The 24,920-nt window shown below is 40.4% G+C and overlaps 1 protein-coding gene across 2 annotated transcripts in view; it reads left to right on the forward strand.

Annotated features, from left to right (window-relative positions):
• The first annotated feature begins 12,349 nt into the window (after window positions 1-12,349).
• Window positions 12,350-24,920, forward strand: part of SNX24 (sorting nexin 24) — a 163,221-nt gene continuing 150,650 nt past the window's right edge. The window contains exon 1 of one of the 2 annotated variants that reach the window (XM_036846485.1): window positions 12,350-12,688. In XM_036846485.1, coding sequence (XP_036702380.1) covers window positions 12,629-12,688 — 60 coding nt within the window. In that variant the 5' untranslated portion in view covers window positions 12,350-12,628. The remainder of the gene's footprint in view (window positions 12,689-24,920) is intronic. The other variant, XM_036846484.1, reaches the window with a different exon arrangement.

Here is a 24,920-nt window from a genome sequence, read left to right on the forward strand (position 1 = left end):
TTTCACCATTGAGAACGATGTTGGCTGTGGGTTTGTCATATATGACCTTTATTATGTTGAGGTAAGTTCCCTCTATACCTACTTTCTGGAGGGTTTTTATCATAAATGGATGTTGAATTTTGTCAAAAGTTTTTCTGCGTCTATTGAGATGATCATATGATTTTTCTCCTTAAGTTTGTCAATATGGTTTATCACATTGATTGATTTGTGTATATGGAAGAATCCTTGCATTCCTGGGAGAAACCCCACTTGATCATGGTGTATGATCCTTTAATGTGCGGCTGGACTCTGTTTGCTAGTATTTTGTTGAGGATATCTGCATCTATGGTCATCAGTGATATTGGCCTGTAGTTTCCTTTCTTTGTGACATCTTTGGTTTTGGTATCAGGGTGACGGTGGCCTCGTAGAATGAGTTTGGGAGTGCTCCTCCCTCTGCTATATTTTGGAAGAGTTTGAGAAGGATAGGGGTTAGCTCTTCTCTAAATATTTGATAGAATTCGCCTGTGAAGCCATCTGGTCCTGGGCTTTTGTTTGTTGGAAGATTTTTACTCACAGTATCATTTTCAGTGCTTGTGATTGGTCTGTTTATATTTTCCATTTCTTCCTGGTTCAGTCTCGGAAGGTTGTGCTTTTCTAAGAATTTGTCCGTTTCTTCCAGATTGTCCATTTTATTGGCATATAGTTGCTTGTAGTAATGTGTCATGATCCTTTGTATTTCTGCAGTGTCAGTTGTTACTTCTTCTTTTTCATTTCTAATTCTATTGATTTGAGTTTTCTCCCTTTTTTTCTTGATGAGTCTGGCTAATGGTTTATCAATTTTGTTTATCTTCTCAAAGAACAAACTTTTAGTTTTATTGATCTTTGCTATTGTTTTCTTCATTTCTTTTACATTTATTTCTTATTTGATCTTTATAATTTCTTTCTTTCTGCTAACTTTGAGGTTTTTTTTGTTCTTCTTTCTCTAATGGCTTTAGGTGTAAGGTTAGGTTGTTTATTTGAGATGTTTCTTGTTTCTTGAGGTAGTATTGTATTGCTATAAACTTCCCTTTTAGAACTGCTTTTGCTGCATTCCATAGGTTTTGGGTCGTCATGTTTTCATTGTAATTGTTTCTAGGTATTTTTTGATTTCCTCTTTGACTTCCTCAGTGATCTCTTGGTTATTTAGTAGTGTATTGTTTAGCCTTCATGTGTTTGTATTTTTTATGGTTTTTTTCCTGTAATTGATATCGAGTCTCATAGCGTTGTGGTTGGAAAAGCTACTTGATATAGTTTCAATTTTCTTAAATTTACCAAGGCTTGATTTGTGAACCAAGATATGATCTATCCTGGAGAATGTTCCATGAGTGCTTGAGAAGAAAGTGTATTCTGTTGTTTTTGGATGGAATGTCCTATAAATATCAGTTAAGTCCATCTTGTTTAATGTATCATTTAATTCTTGTGTTTCCTTTTTTATTTTCATTTTGGATGATATGTCCATTGGTGAAAGTGGGGTGTTAAAGTCCCCTACTATGTTTGTGTTACTGTCAGTTTCCCCTTTTGTGGCTGTTAGCATTTGTCTTATGTATTGAGGTGCTCCTATGTTGAGTGCATAAATATTTACAATTGTTATATCTTCTTCTTGGATTGATCCCATGATCATTATGTAGTGTCCTTCTTTGTCTCTTGTAAGAGTCTTGATTTTATAGTCTATTTTGTCTGATATGAGAATTGCTACTCCAGATTTCTTTTGATTTCCATTTGCATGGAATATCTTTTTCCATTCCTTCACTTTCAGTCTGTATGTGTCCCTAAGTCTGAAGTGGGTCTCTTGTAGACAACATATATACGGGTCTTGTTTTTGTATCCATTCAGCCAGTCTATGTCTTTTGGTTGGAGCATTTAATCCATTTACATTCAAGGTTCTTATTGATATATATGTTCCTGTTACCATTTTCTTAATTGTTTTGAGTTTGTTATTGCAGGTCTTTTCCTTCCCTTGTGTTTCCTGCCTAGAGAAGTTCCTTTAGCATTTGTTGTAAAGCTAGTTTGGTGGTGCTGAATTCTCTTAGCTTTTGCTTGTCTGTAAAGGTTTTAATTTCTCCATCGAATCTGAATGAGATCCTTGCTGGGTAGAGTAATCTTGGTTGTAGGTTTTTCCCTTTCATCACTTTAATTATGTCCTACCACTCCCTTCTGGCTTGAGGAGTTTCTGCTGAAAGATCAGCTGTTAACCTCATGGTGATTCCCTTGTATGTTATTTGTTGTTTTTCCCTTGCTGCTTTTAATATGTTTTCTTTATATTTAATTTTTGATAGTTTGATTAATATGTGTCTTAGCGTGTTTCTCCTTGGATTTATCCTGTATGGGACTCTCTGTGCTTCCTGGAGTTGATTGACTGTTTCCTTTCCCATATTAGGGAAGTTTTCAGCTATAATCTCTTCAAATATTTTCTCAGCCCCTTTCTTTTTCTCTTCTTCTTCTGGGACCCCTATAATTTGAATGTTGGTGTGTTTAATGTTGTCCCAAAGGTCTCTGAGACTGTCCTCAATTCTTTTCATTCTTTTTTCTTTATTCTGCTCTGCAGTAGTTATTTCCACTATTTTATCTTTCAGGTCACTTATCCTTTCTTCTGCCTCAGTTATTCTGCTATTGATTCCTTCTAGAGAATTTTTCATTTCATTTATTGTGTGTTCATCATTGTTTGTTTGCTCTTTAGTTCTTCTATGTCCTTATTAAACATTTCTTGTGTTTTCTCCATTCCATTTCCAAGATTTTGGATCATCTTTACTCTCATTACTCTGAATTCTTTTTCAGGTAGACTGCCTATTTCCTCTTCATTTGTTTGGTCTGGTGGGTTTTTACCTTACTCCTTCATCTGCTGTGTGTTTCTCTGTCTTCTCATTTTGCTTAACTTGCTGTGTTTGGTGTTTCCTTTTCGCAGGCTGCAGGTTCGTAGTTTCTGTTGTTTCTGGCATCTGCCCCCAGTGGCTAAGGTTGGTTCAGTGGGTTGTGTAGGCTTCCTGGTGGAGGGGTTTGGTGCCTGTGTTCTGGTGGATGAGGCTGGATCTTGTCTTTCTGGTGGGCAGAACCACATCCGGTGGCACGTTTTGGGGTGTCTGTGACCTTATTATGATTTTATGCAGCCTCTCTGCTAATGGGTGGGGTTGTGTTCCTGTCCTGCTAGTTTTTTGCATAGGGTGTCCAGCACTGTAGCTTGCTGGTCGTTGAGTGGAGCTGGGTCTTAGCATTGAGATGGAGATCTCTGGGAGATCTTTCGCCGTTTGATATTACCTGGAGCTGGGAGGTCCCTGGTATACCAATATCCTGAACTCAGCTCTTCCACCTCAGAGGCACAGGCCTGACACCTGGCTGGAGCACCAAGACCCTGTCAGCCACATGGCTTTCTCTTTTTTGTTCACACAGCTCCTGGGGTTCAGCTTTGGATTTGGCCCCGCCTCTGCATGTAGGTCACCTGAGGGTGTCTGTTCTTCACTCAGACGGGATAGGATTAAAGTAGCAGGTGATTAGGGGTCTCTGGCTCACTCAGGCCATGGGGAGGGAGGGGTACAGAGTGCGGGAGAAGCCTGCGGTGGCAGAGGCCAGCATGACATTGCAACAGCCTGAGGCATGCTGTGTGTTCTCCCGAGGAAGTTGTCCCTGGATCACGAGACCCTGGCAGTGGCGGGCTGCACAGGCTCCCAGGAGGAGAGGTGTGGATAGTGACTTGTGCTTGCACAGAGGGTTCTTGATGGCTGCAGCAGCAGCCTTAGCGTCTCATGCACATCTTTGGTGTCCGTGCTGGTAGCTGTGGCTCGTGCCCATCTCTGGAGCTTCTTTAGGCGGTGCTCTGAATCCCCTCTTCTCGTGCACCCGGAAACAATGGTCTCTTGCCTCTTAGGCAGGTCCAGACTTTTTCCCGGACTCCCTCCTGGCTAGCTGTGGTGCACTAGCCCCCTTCAGGCTGTGTTCACTCAGCCAACCCCAGTCCTCTCTCTGGGATCTGACCTCCGACGCCCGAGCCCCAGCTCCCAGCCCCCACCCGCCCTGGTGGGTGAGCAGACAAGCCTCTTGGGCTGGTGAGTGCTGGTCGGCACTGATCCTCTGTGCGGGAATCCCTCCGCTTTGCCCTCTGTACCCCTGTTGCTGCACTCTCCTCTGTGGCTCTGAAGCTTCCCCGCTGCCATCCCTATCTCCACCAGTGAAGGGGCTTCCTAGTGTGTGGAAACTTTTCCTCCTTCACAGCTCCCTCCCAGAAGTGCGGGTCTCATCCCTAATCTTTTGTCTCTGTTATTTCTTTTTTCTTTTGCCCTACGTGGGGAGTTTCTTGCCTTTTGGGAAGTCTGAGGTCTTCTGCCGACGTTCAGTAGGTGGTCTGTAGGAGTTGTTCCACATGTAGATGTATTTCTGATGTATTTGTAGGGAGGAAGGTGATCTCCATGTCTTACTCCTCTGCCATCTTCAAGGTCTCTCCCCTTTTTGTTTCTTGTTACAGTCTTTGTTTTAAAGTCTATTTTGTCTGATGTAAGTATTGCTACCCCAGTTTTCTTTTGGTTTTCATTTGCATGTAATGCCTTTTTCCATCCCCTCACTTTCAGTCTGTATGTGTCTTTAGATCTGAAATGAGTCTCTTGTAGGCAGCATATATATGGATCTTGTTTTTGTATCCATTCAGCCACTCTACATCTTTTGATTGGAGCATTTAGTCCATTTACATTTAAAATAATTATTGATAGGTATGTACTTATTGCAATTTTGTTAATTGTTTTCTGGTTGTTTTTGTAGTTTTTTTTTTCCTTTCTTCTTCTTTGGCTCTCTTCCCTTGTGATTTGATGACTATCTTTCATGTTTTGTTTGGATTTCGTTCTCTTTTTGTGTGTGTTATCTATTATACATTTTTGGTTTGTGGTTACCAGGAGGTTTATATATAACCATATATATAATTATCTTAAGTTGATGATCTTTTAAGTTCCAACACATTCTACCAACCCTATATCTTTACCCTCCCCCACAAATAATGTTTTTGACATCTTTTTGTGTTGTGTATTCCTTAATTACTTATTATGGATATAGATGATTTTACTACTTTTGTCTTAACCTTCCTACTAGCTTTATAAGTGGTTGATCTACCTTTACTGTACTATATGTTTGCCTTTGCCAATGAGATTTTCCTTTCGTAATTTTCATATTTCTTGTTGTGTTTCTTTTCTGCTTAGAGAAGTCCCTTTATCATTTCCTGTAAAGCTGGTTTGGTGGTGCTGAACTCTTTTAGCTTTTGCCTGCCTGTAAAACTCTTTATCTCTTTTTCAAATCTGAATGTTAGCCTTGCTGTGTAGAGTATTCTTTGTTGTAGGTTTTTTCCTTTCACCACTTCAAATATATCATGCCATTCCCTTCTGGCCTGGAGAGTTTCTGCTGAAAAGTCAGGTGACGGTCTTATGGGAGTTCCCTTGTATATAACTAGTTGCTTTTCCCTTGCTGCTTCTAAGATTCTGTCTTTATCTTTAATCTTGCCATTTTAATTACAATGTGTGTTGGTGTTGTTCTGTTTGGGTTCATCTTGTTTTAGACTCTGTGTTTCTTGGACTTGGATGTCTGTTTCCTTTCCCAGGTTAGGGAATTTTTCAGCTATTATTTCTTTAAATAAATTTCTGCCCTTTTCTCTCTCTCTTCTTTTTCTGGGACCCCTATAATGTGAATGTTAGTATTCTTGATGTTTTCTAAGACGTCTCTTAAACTATCTTTATTTTTTAAAATCCTTTTTTCTTGGCTTAAAAAAAATAAATCTTGGGTGATTTCCACTACTCTGTCTTCCAGGTTGCCAATCCATTCCTCTATATCATCTAACCTACTGTCAGTTTCCTTCTGTTGTATTTTTTAATTTCAGTTATTATATTCTTCTGCTCTGTTTGGTTCTTCTTTATATGTTCTAATTCTTTGTTAACATTCTCAGTGTGTTCATCTATTTTTCTCCCGAGTTCATTGAACATCTTTATGATCATCACATTGAACTCTTTTTTTTTTTTTCAATTAGGGTATAGTTGCTTTACAATGTTGCTTTAGTTTCTGCTGTACAACGAAGTGAATCAGCTATGTGTATACGTATATCCCCTCCCTCCCACCCCCACCCCCATCTTTATTGGATAGATTGCTTATCTCCATTTGGCTTCGTTCTTCTGGGGTTTCATCTCGTTGCTTCGTTTGGAACATATTCCTCTGTTGCCTCATTTTGTCTCATTCATTGCTTTTATTTCTATGTATTAGGTAAATTGATTACATTTTCCGATCTAGAAGAAGTGGCCTTATGTGGGAGACATCCTATGGGGCTCAGGAGCATACTCCTTTTTGGTCACTTGAGCTATATACTCTAGAGGTGCCCCCTACATGGGTTGTGTGGGCATTTCTCTTGTGGTGGGCTCACTACTAGGTGGGGCTGGCCCCCAACTTATTTGGCTATCAGATCCTGCCTCATATGGAGGCTGTCAGCCTGCTGATGGGCAGGGCTGGGTCCCAGTGGGGCTGACTGCTTAGGACTGGTGTTGACCTGCTCCTGGGTGCATAAGCTCCTGGTGCTGATAGGCTAGAGGGAGGACTCCAAAATGGTGCTTGCCAGCATCAGTCTCCTTGTGGAAGAATGAGCTCCCCAAAATGGATACTGCCAGTGTCTGTGTTCTCAGGGAGAGTACCAGTTGCCTCCTGCCTCTCAAGCAGGCCTTCCAAGATCAGCAGGTGTGTCTAACTAAGGCTCCTTTCAGATTACTGCCCCTGTACTGGGACTTGGAGTATGTGAGATTTTGCATGTGCCCTTTAAGCAGTGTCTCTGTTTCCCACAGCCCTCTGGCTCTCCTGTACACAAGCCCCATTGGCCTTCACAGCCACATGTTCTGGGGGCCTGTCTTCTCAGTGCAGGACCTCCGGGCTGGGGAGCCCAATGTGGAGTTTGAACCCCTCACTCCTTGGGGAGAACCTCTCCAGTTGTGATTATCCTTTTGTTTGTGTCATTGCCTACCCCAGGAATGTGGGTCTTGACTATACTGATCTCTACCCCTCCTACCAGGTCTTGTTGTGTTTCTTTCTTTATATCTTTAGCTGTGGAAAATCTTTTCTGCTAGTCTTCAGATCATTCCTATCAATAGTTTCTGTGTAAATAGTTGTAGTTTTGGTGTGCCTGTGGGAGGAGCTGAGCTCAGGGTCTTCCTGCTCTGCCATCTTGGCCACACCCAAGGCCTATCAAATTTGAATATCACTAAAGAGTAGTTTCATTGTGCTGTTTGTAGGGAATTTCCAATGTTGGTATTTCTAGCTTTTTTTCTCTTGGGCTTGTCAGATTTCCCAGAGAATATCTTCATGTTTTTTGCCTGGAAGGTAAAGGTGTAGCTACCAGCCTCTATAAGGTTTCAGCATTCATCATTCAATATGTATATGATTATTTACCCCCAGACCCCAACTATTTTTTGATAAGAGTTTCCATGCCCTCAGCTGGGCAAGTCAACTTCCGATGCAAAGACTCTCTTTTTTACTCTCTCTTGAGGAAATATCCTCTGGAATTGTGCAAAGGTGGAAGAGGGGATTAAGGGATTTTTCCCAATTCTCAGCTTTCATTCAATCTTCCTTCTTTTAGCCAACAACCTCCTATTCTAGAGGTATTTTCTGTTTCCTCTCACTGATCTTTTTGGATATTGTCCTGTGTGAATCAGGTTGATTTTCAGCTTTCCCACTGCTGGCTTTAATTTGGCTTTTTCTTGTTTGCTGAAAGTTACTTCTCATCTATCTGCTTTCTAGCTTATAAAAATCTTTTTGCTATTCTCTCTTCTCCTGCTTTTCCTATCTTTATGCGTTAAAAAAAAAAAAAAGAGAAATTCCTTGTTGCAGTTTTACTGGGGCTAGATGGAGTGAAATTATGTATGTTCAATTTGTTATCTTAACTCAGAAATCCCAACATTAGTTTTTTGGGTTTTTTTTTAAGTGCAACATAATATTCATAGTGTAGGTACACCAAAATATTTTACCCATAATATGGTAGAATTTGTTTTTCTGCTCATGGTTATGTGTTAGCTAACCTCCACAATAGTCCCGATTAATTCTTGCCTCCTGAGACTCAAGCCATTGTATAGTGGCTCCCACACTAAATAGGCTAACCTTTGTAACCAGCAGGATATTGCAGAAATGATGGAGTGTGAATTCTTAGGGTAGGTGTACTTTCTGCCCTGAGTCTTTTGGATTTTTTTGCTTTGGAGGAAGCCTCAATGTCTCTATGGAGAGGTCCAAGTGGCCAGGAACTGAAGCTTCCTGCCAACAATCAACATTAACTTGCCAGGCATGTGAGTAAACCACTTTGTGAGTGGATCCTGCAGTCCAGTAGAGTCTTGAGATGTGGCCTTGGTGTACATCTTGTCCGCAACTTAAACTGCTCCCAGATTCCTGACCAACAGAAACTGTATAATAAGTACGTATTGCTTTAAGCAGCTAAAATTTGGGGGTAATTTGTTACTTGATAATAGATAACTCATAAAGATTTTTTTTCTTTTTCTTTTTCTTTTTTTGTCCACTTGCATGCTCCTGGGAATTGCGTGTTCACACTGTGTCCATTTTTGATTGTGCCATTAAGAAAAATTATGTATTCTTTACATATAAAATATACATTAATCCTTTGTCATATGTGTTGCGGTTATTTTTTCAGTTTATTGAACGTTTTTTAAACTTTACGGCCTTTGGTTTACATTAATTTTAAATCTTTATCTACTCTAATATAGTATAATCTTTCCCCTAATGTCTTTGACATTTGTTTTTTGTAATAAGACTTTGTCTGCTTTAAGGTTTTGTAGCTCTGTTTTTTCCTAGAGCTTTTTACTATATGTGGAATTCACTTTAAAAATGAATTTTACTTTTCTTTCAGATGGAGAGCCAGTTATCCATAAACTATTCATTACACCATTTATTTATACTATTTTTAACATTTATTAAAACTTTACTACTTAAATACTGATTAAAACTATTTAAACATTCAGCTATTTATTGAATAGCTTATTTTTTTACCCTCACAGCTTTGAAATACCATTGTTGTTTCATATTATGTTCCCATCTATTAAGGGATTTATTTCTGAGCTATTTGATTCCCTTCGTCATTTGTCTAATTTTGCTCCAGGATTATACTGGTTTAAATACTATGGCTTTATAGTATGTTTTAACATCCTGTAGATTAACTTATCTCCTCTTTTTTTTTTTTTTTTTTTGTTCAAACCTGCCCTGGCTATTCATTTTTCAAACAATCTTGTCACGTTTCTTAGCTGGTTGGGCATTTGATTGTATTAACTTTATAACTTGTTTTGGTGAAAACTTACCCAAGAAAATCAAAAAAATATTGATCCTTCCCATTCAGAAACATGGTAAAACTATTTTCAGATTTTCTTTTGTGTCCTTTAATTTTTTTTTAGTTTTCTTCATATGGGTCTTGCACATTTGTTAAGTTTATCTTTAGAAATTATATAAGTTTTTAATGTGTCATTAATGAAATCTTTTGGTTTTCCCTGTTATTTTCTAATTGGTTAATGTTGTTGTGTAAGCAAGCTATTGAATATGAAATCTATTGATTTGTATATGATGATTTAATATCTGGCATCTTATGAAACTCTTTTATTAGTTCTAATAAGTTTTTAGTTGATTCTGTTCTATGTAGATCAATTCATCTACAAGTAACCTTAGTTTTATACCTTCCTATCCAATATCTATACCTCTTATTTATTTTACTTGTCTTTTTGCATTGGCTAGGGCCTCCAGCAGAATGTCAAACAATACTTGTGATAAAGTTATTGACACTATCCTTATGCTTCCTTGTATGATGTTGAATAGGATATTTGCTATAGGGTTATGGTAACCTTTATCAAGTTAAAGATGGTTCTTGTTATTTCCAGCCTGTTAAGAATTATTAGGAAGAGGTGTACTGATTTATTAATGTTGTTTCAAAATTTATTTTCATACTCATTTATTTTGGTTCTTTTCTAATCTGACAATGTTGAGAAATATGGCAACAGATTTCCTAATGTTTAACTATCTTTATATTACTGGGATAAATCTTGTTTGGTCATGATATGTTAGTCTTATAACTGAATGTTGAATATGTAATATATTCTAGATAGATTTTGGTCAAGACTTCTAATACAAGTTGGTATTTAAAGCAGTTTATCATTAAGTTTGCTGAAATATACTTCTGCCCAATACTAGGTAAATGTGGTATTTTTAGTGTAGGGATTTCATACCCAGATTCCAGCAGAATTTTGTTATTTTTCTTATGTAATTTTCTGGCCTTTATTAACAGATTCTAACCGTTCAACTTCTTACATGTGTGCTTGCTATGTATTTTTATTAATGTTCTGAGAAGATATTTAGTTCACCTGTCACAGATTGTAGAGTCATACTAAAAGATATGTAAGAACATCACAATAATACATTTGTCATGTTCTCTTACTTTAGTGCTATTCTCTTCTTTCCTTTACAGTGGTTACCCACAGAACTTGATTAGAAATTTAGCTCTTCTAATTATTAGCTAGTAATTTCATAGCTATTTATCCTTTCTGAGCTTTAATTATGCCATCTGAAATAACAAATTATAACAATTATAGCTGCACTGATAGACCCTCAAGAACACACCCACATATTGAGAGCTTGTATATATTTTCAGCAAGGCAAAATTAAATTATACTCAGCTATTAGTAGAAGACAGCAAAAAAGGAAGGAAAAAAAATGGATTCATTTGGACCACCTGTCACATCTTCTTGGACCCATACATTTCTGACTCTTAAATCCAATGGGTAAATAGGTGAGCCAAGCCAGACAAAAATATATATGGCAGGCTACTAGCAGGCTGTTGTGGAAGGATCGTATAAAAAGCATATTAAAAGCTTGATCAGCGATCTGTAGCTCAAGGATTTTATGATTACATAATCCTGGTTTACATTACACACTGAGATCTTAATAACCTGTTTCAACCAATCCTGAAATTGTTTGGGGGGTCTTCTGCCACAGGAACACTACTTCTTAGTCCTTGAAAGCCCTACTGTACATAACACTTCCTCATGGGGTTGTTATGAAGCTTAAATGAGACATGGGATGCAATAACATCTGGCATGGTACCTGCTGGTTTTGTAAAGATGAGTATTAAAATGCTTATATAAAGCTTTAACGAAAAATGTACCTGGCAATATGCCAAGAAGAGGATAAAAATTAATTTTTTTTAAGTACTTTCTCTAGAATCTAGGGGTGAGGCAGATAAATACATGGCACAATACCGTGTGATAGTCACCAGAGGCTTAAGGGAACTTACAAGCCAGGCTCAGAACTGAGACAGCAGCATGGAGCCCACAGAGCTGTTTGGTTATATCTGGAGGTGCTGGCCAGTGGAAGAAAAGAGGAAGGCTACTCTGGTTATAGGGCACAGCCTATTCTGAGGCATGGAGTTCTGACAGGTAGACACATCCTGGAGCTGCAAATGTGTGGTGAGGAAGTGGGGTCTTCACCTGAGACTACTGTAGAGGGCTTTGCAGGGTCCAAGTTCTTAAAGCAAAGGGCCTGATTATTCCTCTTTTGCATGACTAAGGTCTCATCGTAAACTTCAGAGTTTCAAGTTGAAATGCCCCCTGGCCTCAAGGGCAAACTGAAGTAGGCACAGCTGTTTACTTGCAGCCCAAGAAGCTTGCTATACAAGTCACCTTCAAGTTTCTATTCTGCCCTGTGCTCTAACCTAAGGAAGAAACTCGGAGTTTGCAAATGTAAACTGATAACCAAATTTCCTCATTGGAACACTTCATCTTTTAGGTATTTTCAGGTTATTATGTTCTGGCCTGAGGGGCAGATTCCAGCCCTCACCTTTCTTTTTTCTTTCTTTCTTCCCCCCCCATCCCAACCCCGTCTTCTGTTTTTCTCTTATAGTTAAAAAGCCCTATACAGGCAGGATTTTAGAACTGGAGCACCGGAATGTTTGTCTCAGTGAGCAGCCGGCTTTCGGGCTCTGTATTATAGCATCATTCCCAGGTTCGACGGCTAACTCAGAAGGAGACGCTGACCCTGGAATCGAAGGGAAACAGTTAAGTCTTGGTAGAAGTAGGGCAGGGTTCGCTGCTGTTCTTGCCAGCCGAGTGTTAAGGCGAAAATTCAACCAACCAAAAGCAAAATGAAGAGGCTCCATGCTTTTCTACTCCTTGCTGTCTGGCGATCTGTCAAGGGTGGTGCCTTGCAAATTGCAAGCCCAGCGCACCCTCGAGCCTCAAGGGCAGGGAGCGTCGGGGTGCGGCCCTGTACCCGGCGCGGTGGCGCGCACACCCCTTTTCTGCAGACTCACAGGTTTCCAGGCCCCGCCTCCTCCGGGCCCAGCTGATCTCTGCCGCCCTTTGGGCCTGAAACCCAGGAGCCCAGAGCCCCACGACCTCGGCTCCCGGTCCCCGGCTCCGGCCCCGGGCCCGCCCAGAGAGCGGCGGACGACAGGGTCCCCACGCCCTCGGCTCCCGGCCCTCGGCTCCCGCCCCAGGCCCGCTCCGCGCACTCTCTGGGTCCCGCAGGCTCCGGGAAGGAAGGTGGGGCGGCTGGGCCGGGGGCGGGGCGGCGGCCGCGGCCGTGAGCCCGCCCCCCGCTCGCTCTGCGCTGGCCGGCTGGCGCGACCATGGAGGTCTACATCCCGTCCTTTCGCTACGAGGAGAGTGACCTGGAGCGGGGATACACGGTAGGCGCCGGCCGCGGCGGGACAGGGCCCCGCGAGCCGAGCCTGCGGCTGCTGAGTCCGGAAGGTTCCTCCGGCAGCCGCCGCCCCTGCGTGGGGTTGAGGGGTGGGGTCCCTTCGCTCCCCTCCCTTTCCCTCCCCTCCCCGGGCCCACTGGGAAGGCTGCGCCCCGGCGCGGTTGTCAAGGAAACAGGAGCCCCCTCCCTGGCGCGGCGGCGGCGGCGGCGGGCGCTCGGGGTGCCCAGGTTTGGTCCCTTCCCCCTCCCAGCCCCGCTCCCGGCCTCCGGGTAGGAGCGCCGGGAGTCATGTCCTCGGACGCGGCGCTCGCCATTCTCCCCGCCGCCAGTCCTCTGGAGCCCGGGATGGGCTGCGTTCGTTTCTGGCACAGCTGCTCCTGTGTCCAGACAGAGGTGGCTTTGCGGGCGGGTTGATGTTGGTTTCCAAGTTCCGTAGGGATTCATTCAGATGGAAAATATGCTAATTAAAAAAAATCATCATTTGTAGAATTTATTAGCCAAAGCAAACACATGTGTTGCTTTTAGATGATTCCCAAAGTTTTGTTTCTTCTAGTTCTGCAGTGCCATGAAATGGCAAAAATCGGGTACTCACTGAGCACCTGTTCCATGCCTAGGACTGTGGTCTCTGAAGAATGAGAAACATTCTTGCTTTCAAGAATCCCTTGCTTTCAAGGATCCCTGCTTTCAAGAGTGGAGGAGTGGCAGGGAGGGCAGAGACCAGGGCCTGGAACCTTTGGGTAATAAGTTTAGTAAATGAACTGTATGTAGTTGATTTCCCAGTGAACTTAGACAGCTTCATCTAGACAGTCATTGCTAGAGGGAGAAATGCCTCAGCCTGGGACAGACCTTGGAAAATTTTATTTCCATTTAAAGAACAGGTAGGCTTTGGGGAAAATTGCACAGGGCACTCTAAAGGATTGTTATTTTATTCACTTATTCACTTGTTATTTTATTTAATTCACCCACTTGCTAAACTCCAGTTACATTAGTTTGGCAGAAAAGTATTTTAATCTCTCTCTTCTCTAAAGATTATTGGGTTTTGGTGACAACTTATTTGGAACCTTGTGTTTTCGTAGTGAGGATTAAATCACCCTCTCAAAGGAATTTTTAGAATTAAGAGTAGTGATTGAAAAAAAAAAAATCCAAGGAGTATGTGGGTTTCTAGAATTAAGTAGACTACTGGGTCCACGTATGCCAAAACAAGTTCTCAAAGTGCCTTCCCTTGGGGGAAGGGGGGGACTTCAACCAAGGAAGAGCTGAGCTCCCTGGCCGTTATTTATATAAATAAATGAATTATGAAATTGATTAAATATACTGTATCTTACTTCAGAAAAAGGGGTGGAGGAATGAACTTAAATTTGAACCTATTCAGGTCTTTTTCATTAAGCCCAAAACCTTGGTTGTCTTTCCTTCTTTCAGGTGTCTCACCTCTCCCATCAGCATCAACAGTCATGGAGGGCTTTCCATCTTTAGGGCATTCTTTTAGGACCTGGAGATAAACAGGCTGCTTGTCAGGGGCCTTGGTCTGAGTAGTCCAAGCTAAAAGTTAATTACCTCCCCAAATAAGCACTTAGGTGCATCAAAATGATTGGTTTTTTTCTATTAGAGTATCTGTGTTTTAACCCAAGTTTTCCTGTTTCTTTGTATTACTTGTGTTATGGCCAGCCATATGCCACACTCCAGGTTTTGAATTAAACTGATTTGGAAGGAGCCTTTTTCTTGGTAGACTTGGTAGGTAGAAGATTGCTTATGTGAGGAGAGTTTGTGTGCTTTTTGAAAATTTACTTAAAAAAAAAAAATCCTAATTTATGTAGGTTGGTAACCATTTGTTACGATACTTCTGTGAGTGCTTTTTTTCCTTTGTGAGTTTGTGAAGCAGATACTTTCTACCCTTGGCCAGCAGTTTTGGAATTGTACAGCAGTTTATTCATTCGGCAAACATTAACCGAGTGCCTGCTATATGTCTCTATTCTGGGTGCTGGGAAGGTAACATCGAATAATATTTCATCTTTTTAGAAAAACCCAGAATTTAAAAATATCATCTCAGTTCCCTAAACAAGAAACTGGTAAAATAATGTATACTTTAGTGTAAAAAGTACCTTTTTACTTTAGTGATTGTGTTTCAAATTTAAGAAATATTAAACTGCATTCTAACAAATTCAGTGATAGGAAATTTAAAGTAGAGGATGATTTTTCCTCCTTCTTGTCCCATGCCCTTAGGGATAACGCAGAGGGGTGCTTTCTTAAAGACTTTCCCCCCTATGCTATGAAAACATGTTTTTTTTTTTTTTCTTTTTTAGAATAAATAGCAGGATTTCACTATAACTGTCATTGTACAGCTTATGGATACCTTTCTGTGCCAATACGGATAGGTCTGTCTCCTTCTTACTGGTAGCAAAGGGATCTTCCGCAGAAGGAATGCACCATAATTTGTTTACACAGATCTCTGTTGGTGGCCATTGACATTTGCTTCTAGTTTTTGGTAACTGTGCCAAATGTTGAAATAAGATATCCCTGTACGTGCTTTTTTATGCCTACTACTAGGATTTCTGTAGAACATTAACTAGAAGTGGTACTTCTGGGCCTTCTAAGTTTTTATCAGTATTGCTCAATTGTTATTCAAAAAGCTTATACGAAGTTATGCTTTATGTATGAAGTAATTTACCTTTAAAGAGTGAATGTTTGCCCTTTGAACATTTAAACATTTACTGTGGGCCTGCACTGTGTTAGGTGGGGAATTGAAAGGTGGAAGGACGTTGTTGCTGTCCTTAGGGACTCTCAGCCCATGCAGCAGGGGTCAGGTGGGGAAGGGTTAGAGCGCGCTGATGTCAGCTGGAGTCCTGAGGAGGAACAGGGCAGTTCAGCTCTGCCTAGCGTGGTGTGCTCTGGGTGGGGGAGGGGTGCTCAGGAATGCTGACATTTGAAATCTGATGAGAATTTTGCTGGGATTGTGAATTCCAAAAAGAGGAAGCGTGGGGCAAAATTTCATCTCAGGAAAAAGGCATGTTAAACTCCCAGATTCACCAAAAAACAAACCACACCAAACGAAAAAAGGGCCACTTCTAAATCATTTTAGTTTACAAAGAAGCAGGAAAGGATACTGTAACAAAATGCAGGTGAACCCTTCCCACCCTACCCCTACCCTCCATAGTGTGTTTAATATCTGTTTACCTGCTAGGCTGTAAGCTCCTTGAGGCTAGGACAGTGTCACTCTCCACTGCTGTATCCTTGTACAGGGCTTATCACATAGTGAAAATTCACTACATGTGTGCTGAATAAATAATGAATGAGTCTTCTAATAGGAGAAGAAAGTCAGAAGCTCAGTGATCCTGAGGCGTGAAGCAGCTCAGTGAGTTGGAGTGGGGTTGTGCAGTGATTCCTGACAGAGAGAGGTGTGTAGAGACCAGATGGCTAGACTTGAGAGCTATAAAGGGGTATGGACTTCAGCTTCAGAGAGTGGGAAGTCGCTGGAGTTTTAAGGAAGGAAGTAACATGATTAGCTTTGCATTTAGAAAGATGACCCTGGAGCATTAATCATGCAGGAGATGCAAAATGACCAGAAAGGAGAGGATGAGGGCTGAACTAAGGCAACTGGGAGAGGAAAGGGGAGGACTTAACAGGAATCTCCAGGGTCTGGTGACCAGATGTAAGGCAGCAGGGCGACTCCCGCGAATATGGGTGCCAGTGACCAAAAAAGAACTGACATGTGGGCAGTTTCATTTGGGGGCCTGCTGAGTTTTTTGTGGCAGATGAGGCTATTTCATTTTGGAGTTCAGGATACATAGAGAGGTCTGGGTGAGGGGTGTGAGGCAGGAAGAGAAAGAACAGTAGGTGCTTTATAAGAAGGAAAGTGCTAGATATGGCTCACTGGCCTTGTCAGGTGAGGATGGAGAACAGCCCATTGGACATGTAAGGAAGCAGGTTCTGGGTGCCAATATAGGCTAGTATTGATATTTTCCATTTTCAGATAACATGGTTGGTAAAAACAAAACAAAACAAAACTAGAATTACCATTCATGTAACAACATAAAAGTTTGAAGGTATTAGATTTCATTTTCCATAGTTGTAAAAATCGAGGCATTCAATTAGATAGATTTTCAAGTCCATTTTAACTGTATGTGTGTGACTGAGTGTGTTGTGTTTATACAAATACGTCTTTTTCTTGAGATCTGGACTCTTCACTGATTTACTTTATATCATGCTTTTCAATAGATAAGGCAGCTCCATATATACACGATCATAATATTGAGATATATGCAGGGATAATTATCAGTTTAATATTTTCTAGATTAAAATACACAAATAGAACAATATAATGAACCACCATTTACCCATTACTCACCTTCAATATTTTACAATACTTATTTCGTTCACCACCCTTCATTCTTCCATTAAAAAAACAATTCTGGAGTATTTTAAAGCAAATCCAAAATAAAATTTCACCTGTAAATATTTTACTGTGAATATCTGACAGGCAAAGACTTTTTTTTTAAAAATTTATTTATTTATTTATTTTTGGCTGTGTTGGGTCTTCGTTTCTGTGCGAGGGCTTTCTCTAGTTGCGGCAAGCGGGGGCCACTCCTCATCGCGGTGCGCGGGCCTCTCATTATCGCGGCCTCTCTTGTTGTGGAGCACAGGCTCCAGACGCGCAGGCTCAGTAATTGTGGCTCACGGGCCCAGTCGCTCCGCGGCATGTGGGATCTTCCCAGACCAGGGCCCCGAACTCGCACCCCCTGCATTGGCAGGCAGATTCCCAACCACTGCGCCACCAGGGAAGCCCCGCAAAGGCTTTTTAAAGAAACATAACCAAAATGTAAATACTACCACAAGGTTAGCAAAACCTTAATATCATCCCAATTCTTAGTTGTTTTTGTTGTTTTTAACATAGCCATAGTGCACATATTGCCTTGGAATTAACAGTGGTCTGTGGGAAATATTATTATTGCCATTTTATATTTGTGAGAATGACACTGGTACGATCAAGGGAGCCTGGCCACGTCCACTCTCTGTTTACTTTCATCCTCAGAGTAGCTTCCACCTGGTGACAAAATGGTAACATATTGCAGATTAAAAAAAAAAAAATCGTATTCTACAAAATCCAGAGGAAGAGAGGGTGTTTCTTCAGAGCAAGGGCACTTTCCTTCCTTCATATCTCATTATCCCTAGTTAGTTCCTCAACCCATGCAGTTGCCAGAGGAATTCTGTGTGCTGATTGGCTGCCTTCACCATGATTCATGTAATCACTATGGCAAGGATAAGTTAACCAGATGGAGTGAAAATAGTTAGGGGGCATCCCTGGAGCTAGGAATGAGGTCAGGCCATTCCTGCCACCTAACCCTGTAGACACCGCAGTGGGAGAAGTTCAGAAGGGTAGCAAGACCACAGTGCCCACAACGATTATCTTCCAGTCACCCTTTATAAGCATCTATGATGCAGGAGGCCTTTGTGTAACAAGGACATAGCTGGCACAGTGCCTCCCACGTGGTAAACTCACAGCATAGGCGAACATTAAACGTGTGTTGAGTGATTAAGTCAAGCATGTGTAAGATATGTTCCTTACCCTTGAAGACAAGAAATACAGTTTGAAAATATTCTTGAACATTAAGAAACAGAATGCTACATTCACTTGAAAATCAAAAATTTTACAAGAGGATTGAATTTTGCAGATATGGTGCTTAGAAATTGATCTATTCTTTTAAAATAAACTTTTGATTTTGAAATAATTTTAGATTTGCAGGAAGGTTGCAAAATTAGTACCGACAGTTCCATATGCCCCTCACCCAGTTCTGCTGTTACCATCATCCATTACCATGGTAACATCAAAATAAGGAAACTAGCATTGGTAACTTGTTATTAACTAAGCTCCAGACTTTTTGGATTTCACCAATTTTTCCACTAACGTGCTTCTTCTGTTCCAGGATCTCATCCAGGATACCACATTGTATTTAGTTTCATCTGCTTTGATGTGATACTAAGTAGTCCAAGTTGTAGTACACTGTCTCTCAAAAATGAGACAGGCATGTTATTAGATATGAACCTGTACCGATTAAATCAAATTTTGATTATTTCAGATGCTTCCTTGGAAAGTTTTGCCATTTGGCAAAACCCTATTTATAATATTCTACCAGTTTATGACAGAAGCTGACACAGCCTCACAATGAAAAGCACAGGCTGTGGATGGACTCATGCTGTCTGCCTCAGATCTTGCCTGCAGCATTTAGCCTGAAGCCAGACTTTGGGCAAGCTGCTGAATCTTCCTGTGTCTTATTTTCCTCATCTGTAAAAGAGCATGCTAGTACAGACATATCTCAGAGATATTTCAAGTTCAGTTCCAGACCACTGCTTATTGCAGTAAAGCGAGTCACACAAACTTTTTGGTTTTCCAGAGCTATAAAAGTTATGTTTACGCTATACTGTAGTCTATTAAGTGAGCAGTTGCATTATGTCTAAAAAAAAAAAAATTTACATAGCTTAATTAAAAAATACCTTATTGCGAAAAGATGCTAACCGTCATCAGAGCCTTCAGTGAGTCGTAACCTTTATGCTGGCGGAGGGTCTTGCCTTGACGTTGATGTCTGCTGACTGATCAGGGTGATAGTTGCCGAAGGTTGTGGTGCTGTGGCTATTTCTTAAAATAAGACAACGGTGAAGTTTGCTGCACTGATGGACTCTTCCTTTCATGAATGGTTTCTCTGCAGCTTGCAATGCTGTTTGATAGCATTTTACGCACAGAACTCTTTTCAAAATTGGAGTCAGTCCTCTCACACCCTGTTGCTGCTTTATCATCTCAGTTTATGTTATATTCTAAATCCGTTGTTGTCATTTCAACAGTCTTCACCAGTAGATTCCATCTCAAGAAACCACTTTCTTTGCTGATAAGGAGCAACTCCTCATCCATTGACGTTTCATCATGAGATTGCAGCAATTCAGTCACATCTTCAGGCTCTACTTCTAGTTCTAGTTCTCTTGCTGTTTCTAACACATCTGCAGTGAACTCCTGCATTGAAGTCTTGGACCTCTCAAAGTCATCCATGAAGGGTTGGAATCAACTTCTTCCAAACATCTGGTAATGTTGATATTTTGACCTCTTCCCATGAATCATGAATATCCTTAATGGCATGTAGAATGGTGAATCCTTTCCAGAAGGTTTTCAATTTACTTTGCCCTGATCCATCAGAGGAATCACTATCTGTGGCAGCTATAGCCTTCTGAAATGTATTTCTTAAGAAATAAGACTTGAAATTTGACACTACTCCTTAATCCATGGCACAGGCTATGGACAGATGTCTTAGCAGGCATGAAAACAATATGAATCTCGTTGTACATCTTCATCAGAGCTTTTGGGTGACCAGGTGCATTGTCAATGTCTAGTCATATTTTGAAAGGAATTTTTTTTTCTGAGCAGTAGTTCTTAACAGTGGGCTTAAAATATTCAGTAAGCCATGTTGTCAACAGATGTGCTGTCATCTAGGCTTTGATATTCCATTTAGAGAGCACAGGCAGAGTAGATTTAGCATAATTCTTAAGGGCCCTAGGATTTTTGGAATGGTGAATGAGCATTGGCTTTAGCGTCAGTCACCAGCTGCATTAGCCCCTAACAGGAGAGTCAGCCTGCCTTTGAAGCTTTGAAGCCAAGCATTGACTTCTCTTCTCTAGCTATGAAAAGTCCTAGATGACATCTTCCAAGAAAAGGCTGTTGCATCAACATTGAAAATCTGTTGTGTAGTGTAGCCACCTTCATTCATTATCTTAGCTAGATCTTCTGGATAACTTGCTGCAGCTTCTACATCAGCACTTGCTGCTTCACCTTGCACTTTGATGTTGTGGAGACAGCTTCTGTCCTTAAACCTCATGAACCAACCTCTGCTAGCTTCAGACTTTTCTTCTGCAGCTTCCTCACCTCTCTCAGCCTTCACAGAATTGAAGAGAGTTAGGGACTTGTTTGAATTAGGCTTTGGCTTAAGGGAATGTTGTGGCTGGTTTGATCTTCTATCCAGACCACTAAATCTTTCTCCATATCAGCAATAAGGCTGTTTCACTTTTTACCATTCATGTGTTCACTGCAGTAGCACTTTTAATTTCCTTCAAGAACTTGTCCATTCACAACTTGGTTAATTTTTGGTGCAAGAGGTCTAGCTTTTAGCTTATCTTGGCTTTCAGCATGCCTTCCTCACTAAGCTTAATCATTTCTAGTTTTTGATTTAAAGTGAGAGATGTGCGACTCTTCCTTTCATTTGAACACTTAGAGGCCAGTGTAGTGTTATTAATTGGCCTAATTTCAATATTGTTGTGTCTCAGGGAATAGGAAGGCACAAGGAGAAGGAGAGAGATGGTGAGTGGTCAGTTTGTGGAGCAGTCAGAACATACACAAAATTTATCGATTAAATTTGCTGTCTTATATGGACACAGTTTCTGGTGCCCCAAAACAATTACGATAGTAAGATCAAAGATCAGTAATCATAAGATCACCATAACAAACATAATAATAATGGAAAAGTTGGAAATATTGCAAGAATTTCCAAAATGTTACACAGAGACATGAAGTGAACAAATGCTGTTGGAAAAATGGTGCTAATAGACTTGTTCCACGTAGGGTTGGGTTGCCACAAACCTTCAGTTTGTAAGAAATGCAGTATCTGCAAAGTGTAATAAAGTGAAGTGCAATAAAATGAGGTCTGCCTGTAACTACCTTATAGGATGGTTTAAGGATGAAGTGAGAGAATCCTTACAAAGTGCAAGGAATGGTGTCTCTAGTTATGTTTGTGATTTATTCATATTATTTCAAGTAGGGACTGCCTTGAAGTTTACTTTTTTTTTTTTAAGTTCTGTAATGTGAATTAATAATGTAAACCAAAGTCCAGGATAAATATTTGTGCTATGTAAGATAAACTCTTTGCAGAGACTTTGAAGTACTACAGAAGCAACAATTACATTTAACCAACTTGTATTCTTATTACAACTTTCGTCAGTTCAATTCAGGTTTAGTTTTCTAGCCCTATTTACTACATATTCTTTTCCTTCAAAATCACAGAGACTAGTATGTTTATATAAATGATTGGGATGTATTATAGCGGACATGGAGATACATATTTCCCACCTTCACCCGTTTAAAAGTAATCACTTATTATGGAAAATTTCAACATCTCCAGCAGTGGAGAGAATAGTGACCTCTTTACTCATCTTTTTTTTTTTTTTTTTTAATTTTTTAAAATTTATTTATTTTATTTATTTTTGGCTGCATTGGGCCTTCGTTGATGCACACGGCTTTCTCTAGTTGCAGCGAGCGGGGACTACTCTTCTTTGCTGTGCGCGGGCTTCTCATTGTGGTGTCTTCTCTTGCTTCGGAGCACGGGCTCTAGGCGTGCGGGCTTAGTAGCTGTGGCAAGCGGGCTCAGTAGTTGTAGCTTGTGGGCTCTAGAGCGCAGGCTCAGTAGTTATGGCGCACCGTCTTAGTTGATCCGAGGCATGTGGGATCTTCCCGGACCAGGGATCGAACCTGTGTCCCCTGCATTGGCAGGCGGATTCTTAACCACTGCACCACTGGGGAAGTCCTTTACTCAGCTTTAAAAATGATAAACTCATGGCCAGTTTTGTCTCCTACTCTTTCCCACTGCTCCTTGCACAGCCTCCCCAAGATTTCATTTTGAAGGAAATCTCAGACCTGTCAGTGAATATTTTCAGTTTGTATGTCTAAAAAATAAAGATTCCCCTTTTAAAATATAATCACAATATCATTATCAGATTATTTAAAAATAAGCCATAATTCATCAATATTGTAAATATCAATCCATTTTTACATTTCCTTAATTTTCCCATTCATGTTCTTTTTTTTTTTTTAATGCAGCTTGTTTGAATTGGGATTGAAACTAGGTCTATAGAATGTGATTGCTTAATATATCTTTTTTAATCTATAGGTTCTTTTTCTACCTCTCTCCCTTGCTTTTTTTTTTTTTTAAACATCTTTATTGAAGTATAATTGCCTTACAATGGTGTGTTAGCTTCTGCTTTATAACAAAGTTAATCAGTTATACATATACAATATGTTCCCATATCTCTTCCCTCTTGCATCTCCCTCCCTCCCACCCTCCCCATCCCACCCCTCTAGGTGGTCACAAAGCACCGAGCTGATCTCCCTGTGCTATGCGGCTGCTTCCCACTAGCTATCTATTTTACATTTGGTAGTGTATATATGTCCATGACACTCTCTCACCCTGTCACATCTCACCCCACCCCCTCCCCATATCCTCAAGTCCATTCTCTAGTAGGTCTGTGTCTTTATTCCCGTCTTGCCACTAGGTTCTTCATGGCTTTTTTTTCTCTTAGATTCCGTATATATGTGTTAGCATACTGTATTTGTTTTTCTCTTTCTGACTTACTTCACTCTGTATGACAGACTCTAACTCCATCCACCTCATTACAAATACCTCCATTTCATTTCTTTTTATGGCTGAGTAATATTCCATTGTATATCTGTGCCACATCTTCTTTATCCATTCATCTGTCGATGGACATTTAGGTTGCTTCCATGTCCTGGCTATTGTAAATAGAGCTGCAATGAACATTTTGGTACATGACTCTTTTTGACCTATGGTTTTCTCAGGGTATATGCCCAGTAGTGGGATTGCTGGATCGTATGGTAGTTCTATTTGTAGTTTTTTAAGGAACCTCCATACTGTTCTCCATAGTGGCTGTATCAATTTACATTCCCACCAACAGTGCAAGAGAGTTCCCTTTCCTCCACACCCTCTCCAGCATTTATTGTTTCTAGATTTTTTGATGATGGCCATTCTGACCGGTGTGAGATGATATCTCATTGTAGTTTTGATTTGCATTTCTCTAATGATTAATGATGTTGAGCATTCTTTCATGTGTCTGTAGGCCATCTGTATATCTTCTTTGGAGAAATGTCTATTTAGGTCTTCTGCCCATTTTTGGATTGGGTTGTTCGTTTTTTTGTTATTGAGCTGCATGAGTTGCTTGTAAATCTTGGAGATTAATCCTTTGTCAGTTGCTTCATTAGCAAATGTTTTCTCCCACTCTGATGGTTGTCTTTTGGTCTTGTTTATGGTTTCCTTTGCTGTGCAAAAGCTTTTAAGTTTCATTAGGTCCCATTTGTTTATTTGTCCTTGCTTTTTTTTTTAACAATTATTTTGTTGTATAAACTGTGACATTTGTCTCATAGAGTTTCCCACACTGGATTTTGCTGATTACATCCTTGCCATTACATCCTTGTCATGTGTAATATAAAAATATTAACACATTTTTCTGTTCCTTACGTGGTAAAAGGGTAGAGGCTTGGTCATTTTCAGATTTGATTTGTGATGCTAGCAGCCCTCGAAGAACATTGCCTATTAATATTAATCAATATTAATTAATTAGTATTAATTAATGTTAATTAATAAGGAATCTATTAATTCATTAGTGGTTGCTTAGCATTGATATACTAATTTTATCATTCTCTCTTCATTTATTGGCTTGAATACATGTATAAAGAAGGAACTTTGCCTCATAAATTAGTTACTCTGAAGCTTAGTTTTTATAGGAAAGGCAGGATAAATGCTTGATTCTTTCTCTTATTATTTATTTGTCAACATTATGGATTGGTTGCCTCCAAAGATCACAAACTAAAAGTGATCATAGAGGCTTTCTTTTAAAAATTAGCATTGTTATGAATTTATGTATATTAGCATGTTTGATGTAGTTCAGTCCACTGCCTTTGTCATTCTTATATACTTTTTGTCCCGTCTTTGGTCATTTTCAAGTTTGGCTTTTTCAAGTTGGGTGCTGTGTCTTTGACACAACCTCAGTGGTCTTTGATAACTTCCTTGCTTTCTAGTATAACAAGATATTCCCAGTAAATCGTTTACCTTTATTGCCCCAGATCTGGAAAAGCCCATTTAGCTTTTTCTCTAAAGATTCCTGGTTACCTGTAGTGGGAAATGATTTAGAGACCACGATCTGGGCATGGGGTATATACAGTCGGCTTTCTGAATCTGTGGGTTTCACACCCATTCAACCAACCTAAACCTTTTTGCAGTTCATGGAATCGGCAGATGCCAAGCACACGGATATGGAGAGCGGACTGTATTTACTGTACAGTGTCCGTTTTTGCAAAGGACTTGAGCATCCACAGAGTTTGGGGCTCCTGGAACTCATCCCCCACAGATTCCAAGGGATGACCGCATTTGTGGAGGTCTCTAGATCTTTTCTGTGGTCAA

Source organism: Balaenoptera musculus, chromosome 3, assembly GCF_009873245.2.
Source record: "Balaenoptera musculus isolate JJ_BM4_2016_0621 chromosome 3, mBalMus1.pri.v3, whole genome shotgun sequence".
In the NCBI taxonomy this organism is placed as follows: Eukaryota; Metazoa; Chordata; class Mammalia; order Artiodactyla; family Balaenopteridae; genus Balaenoptera; species Balaenoptera musculus.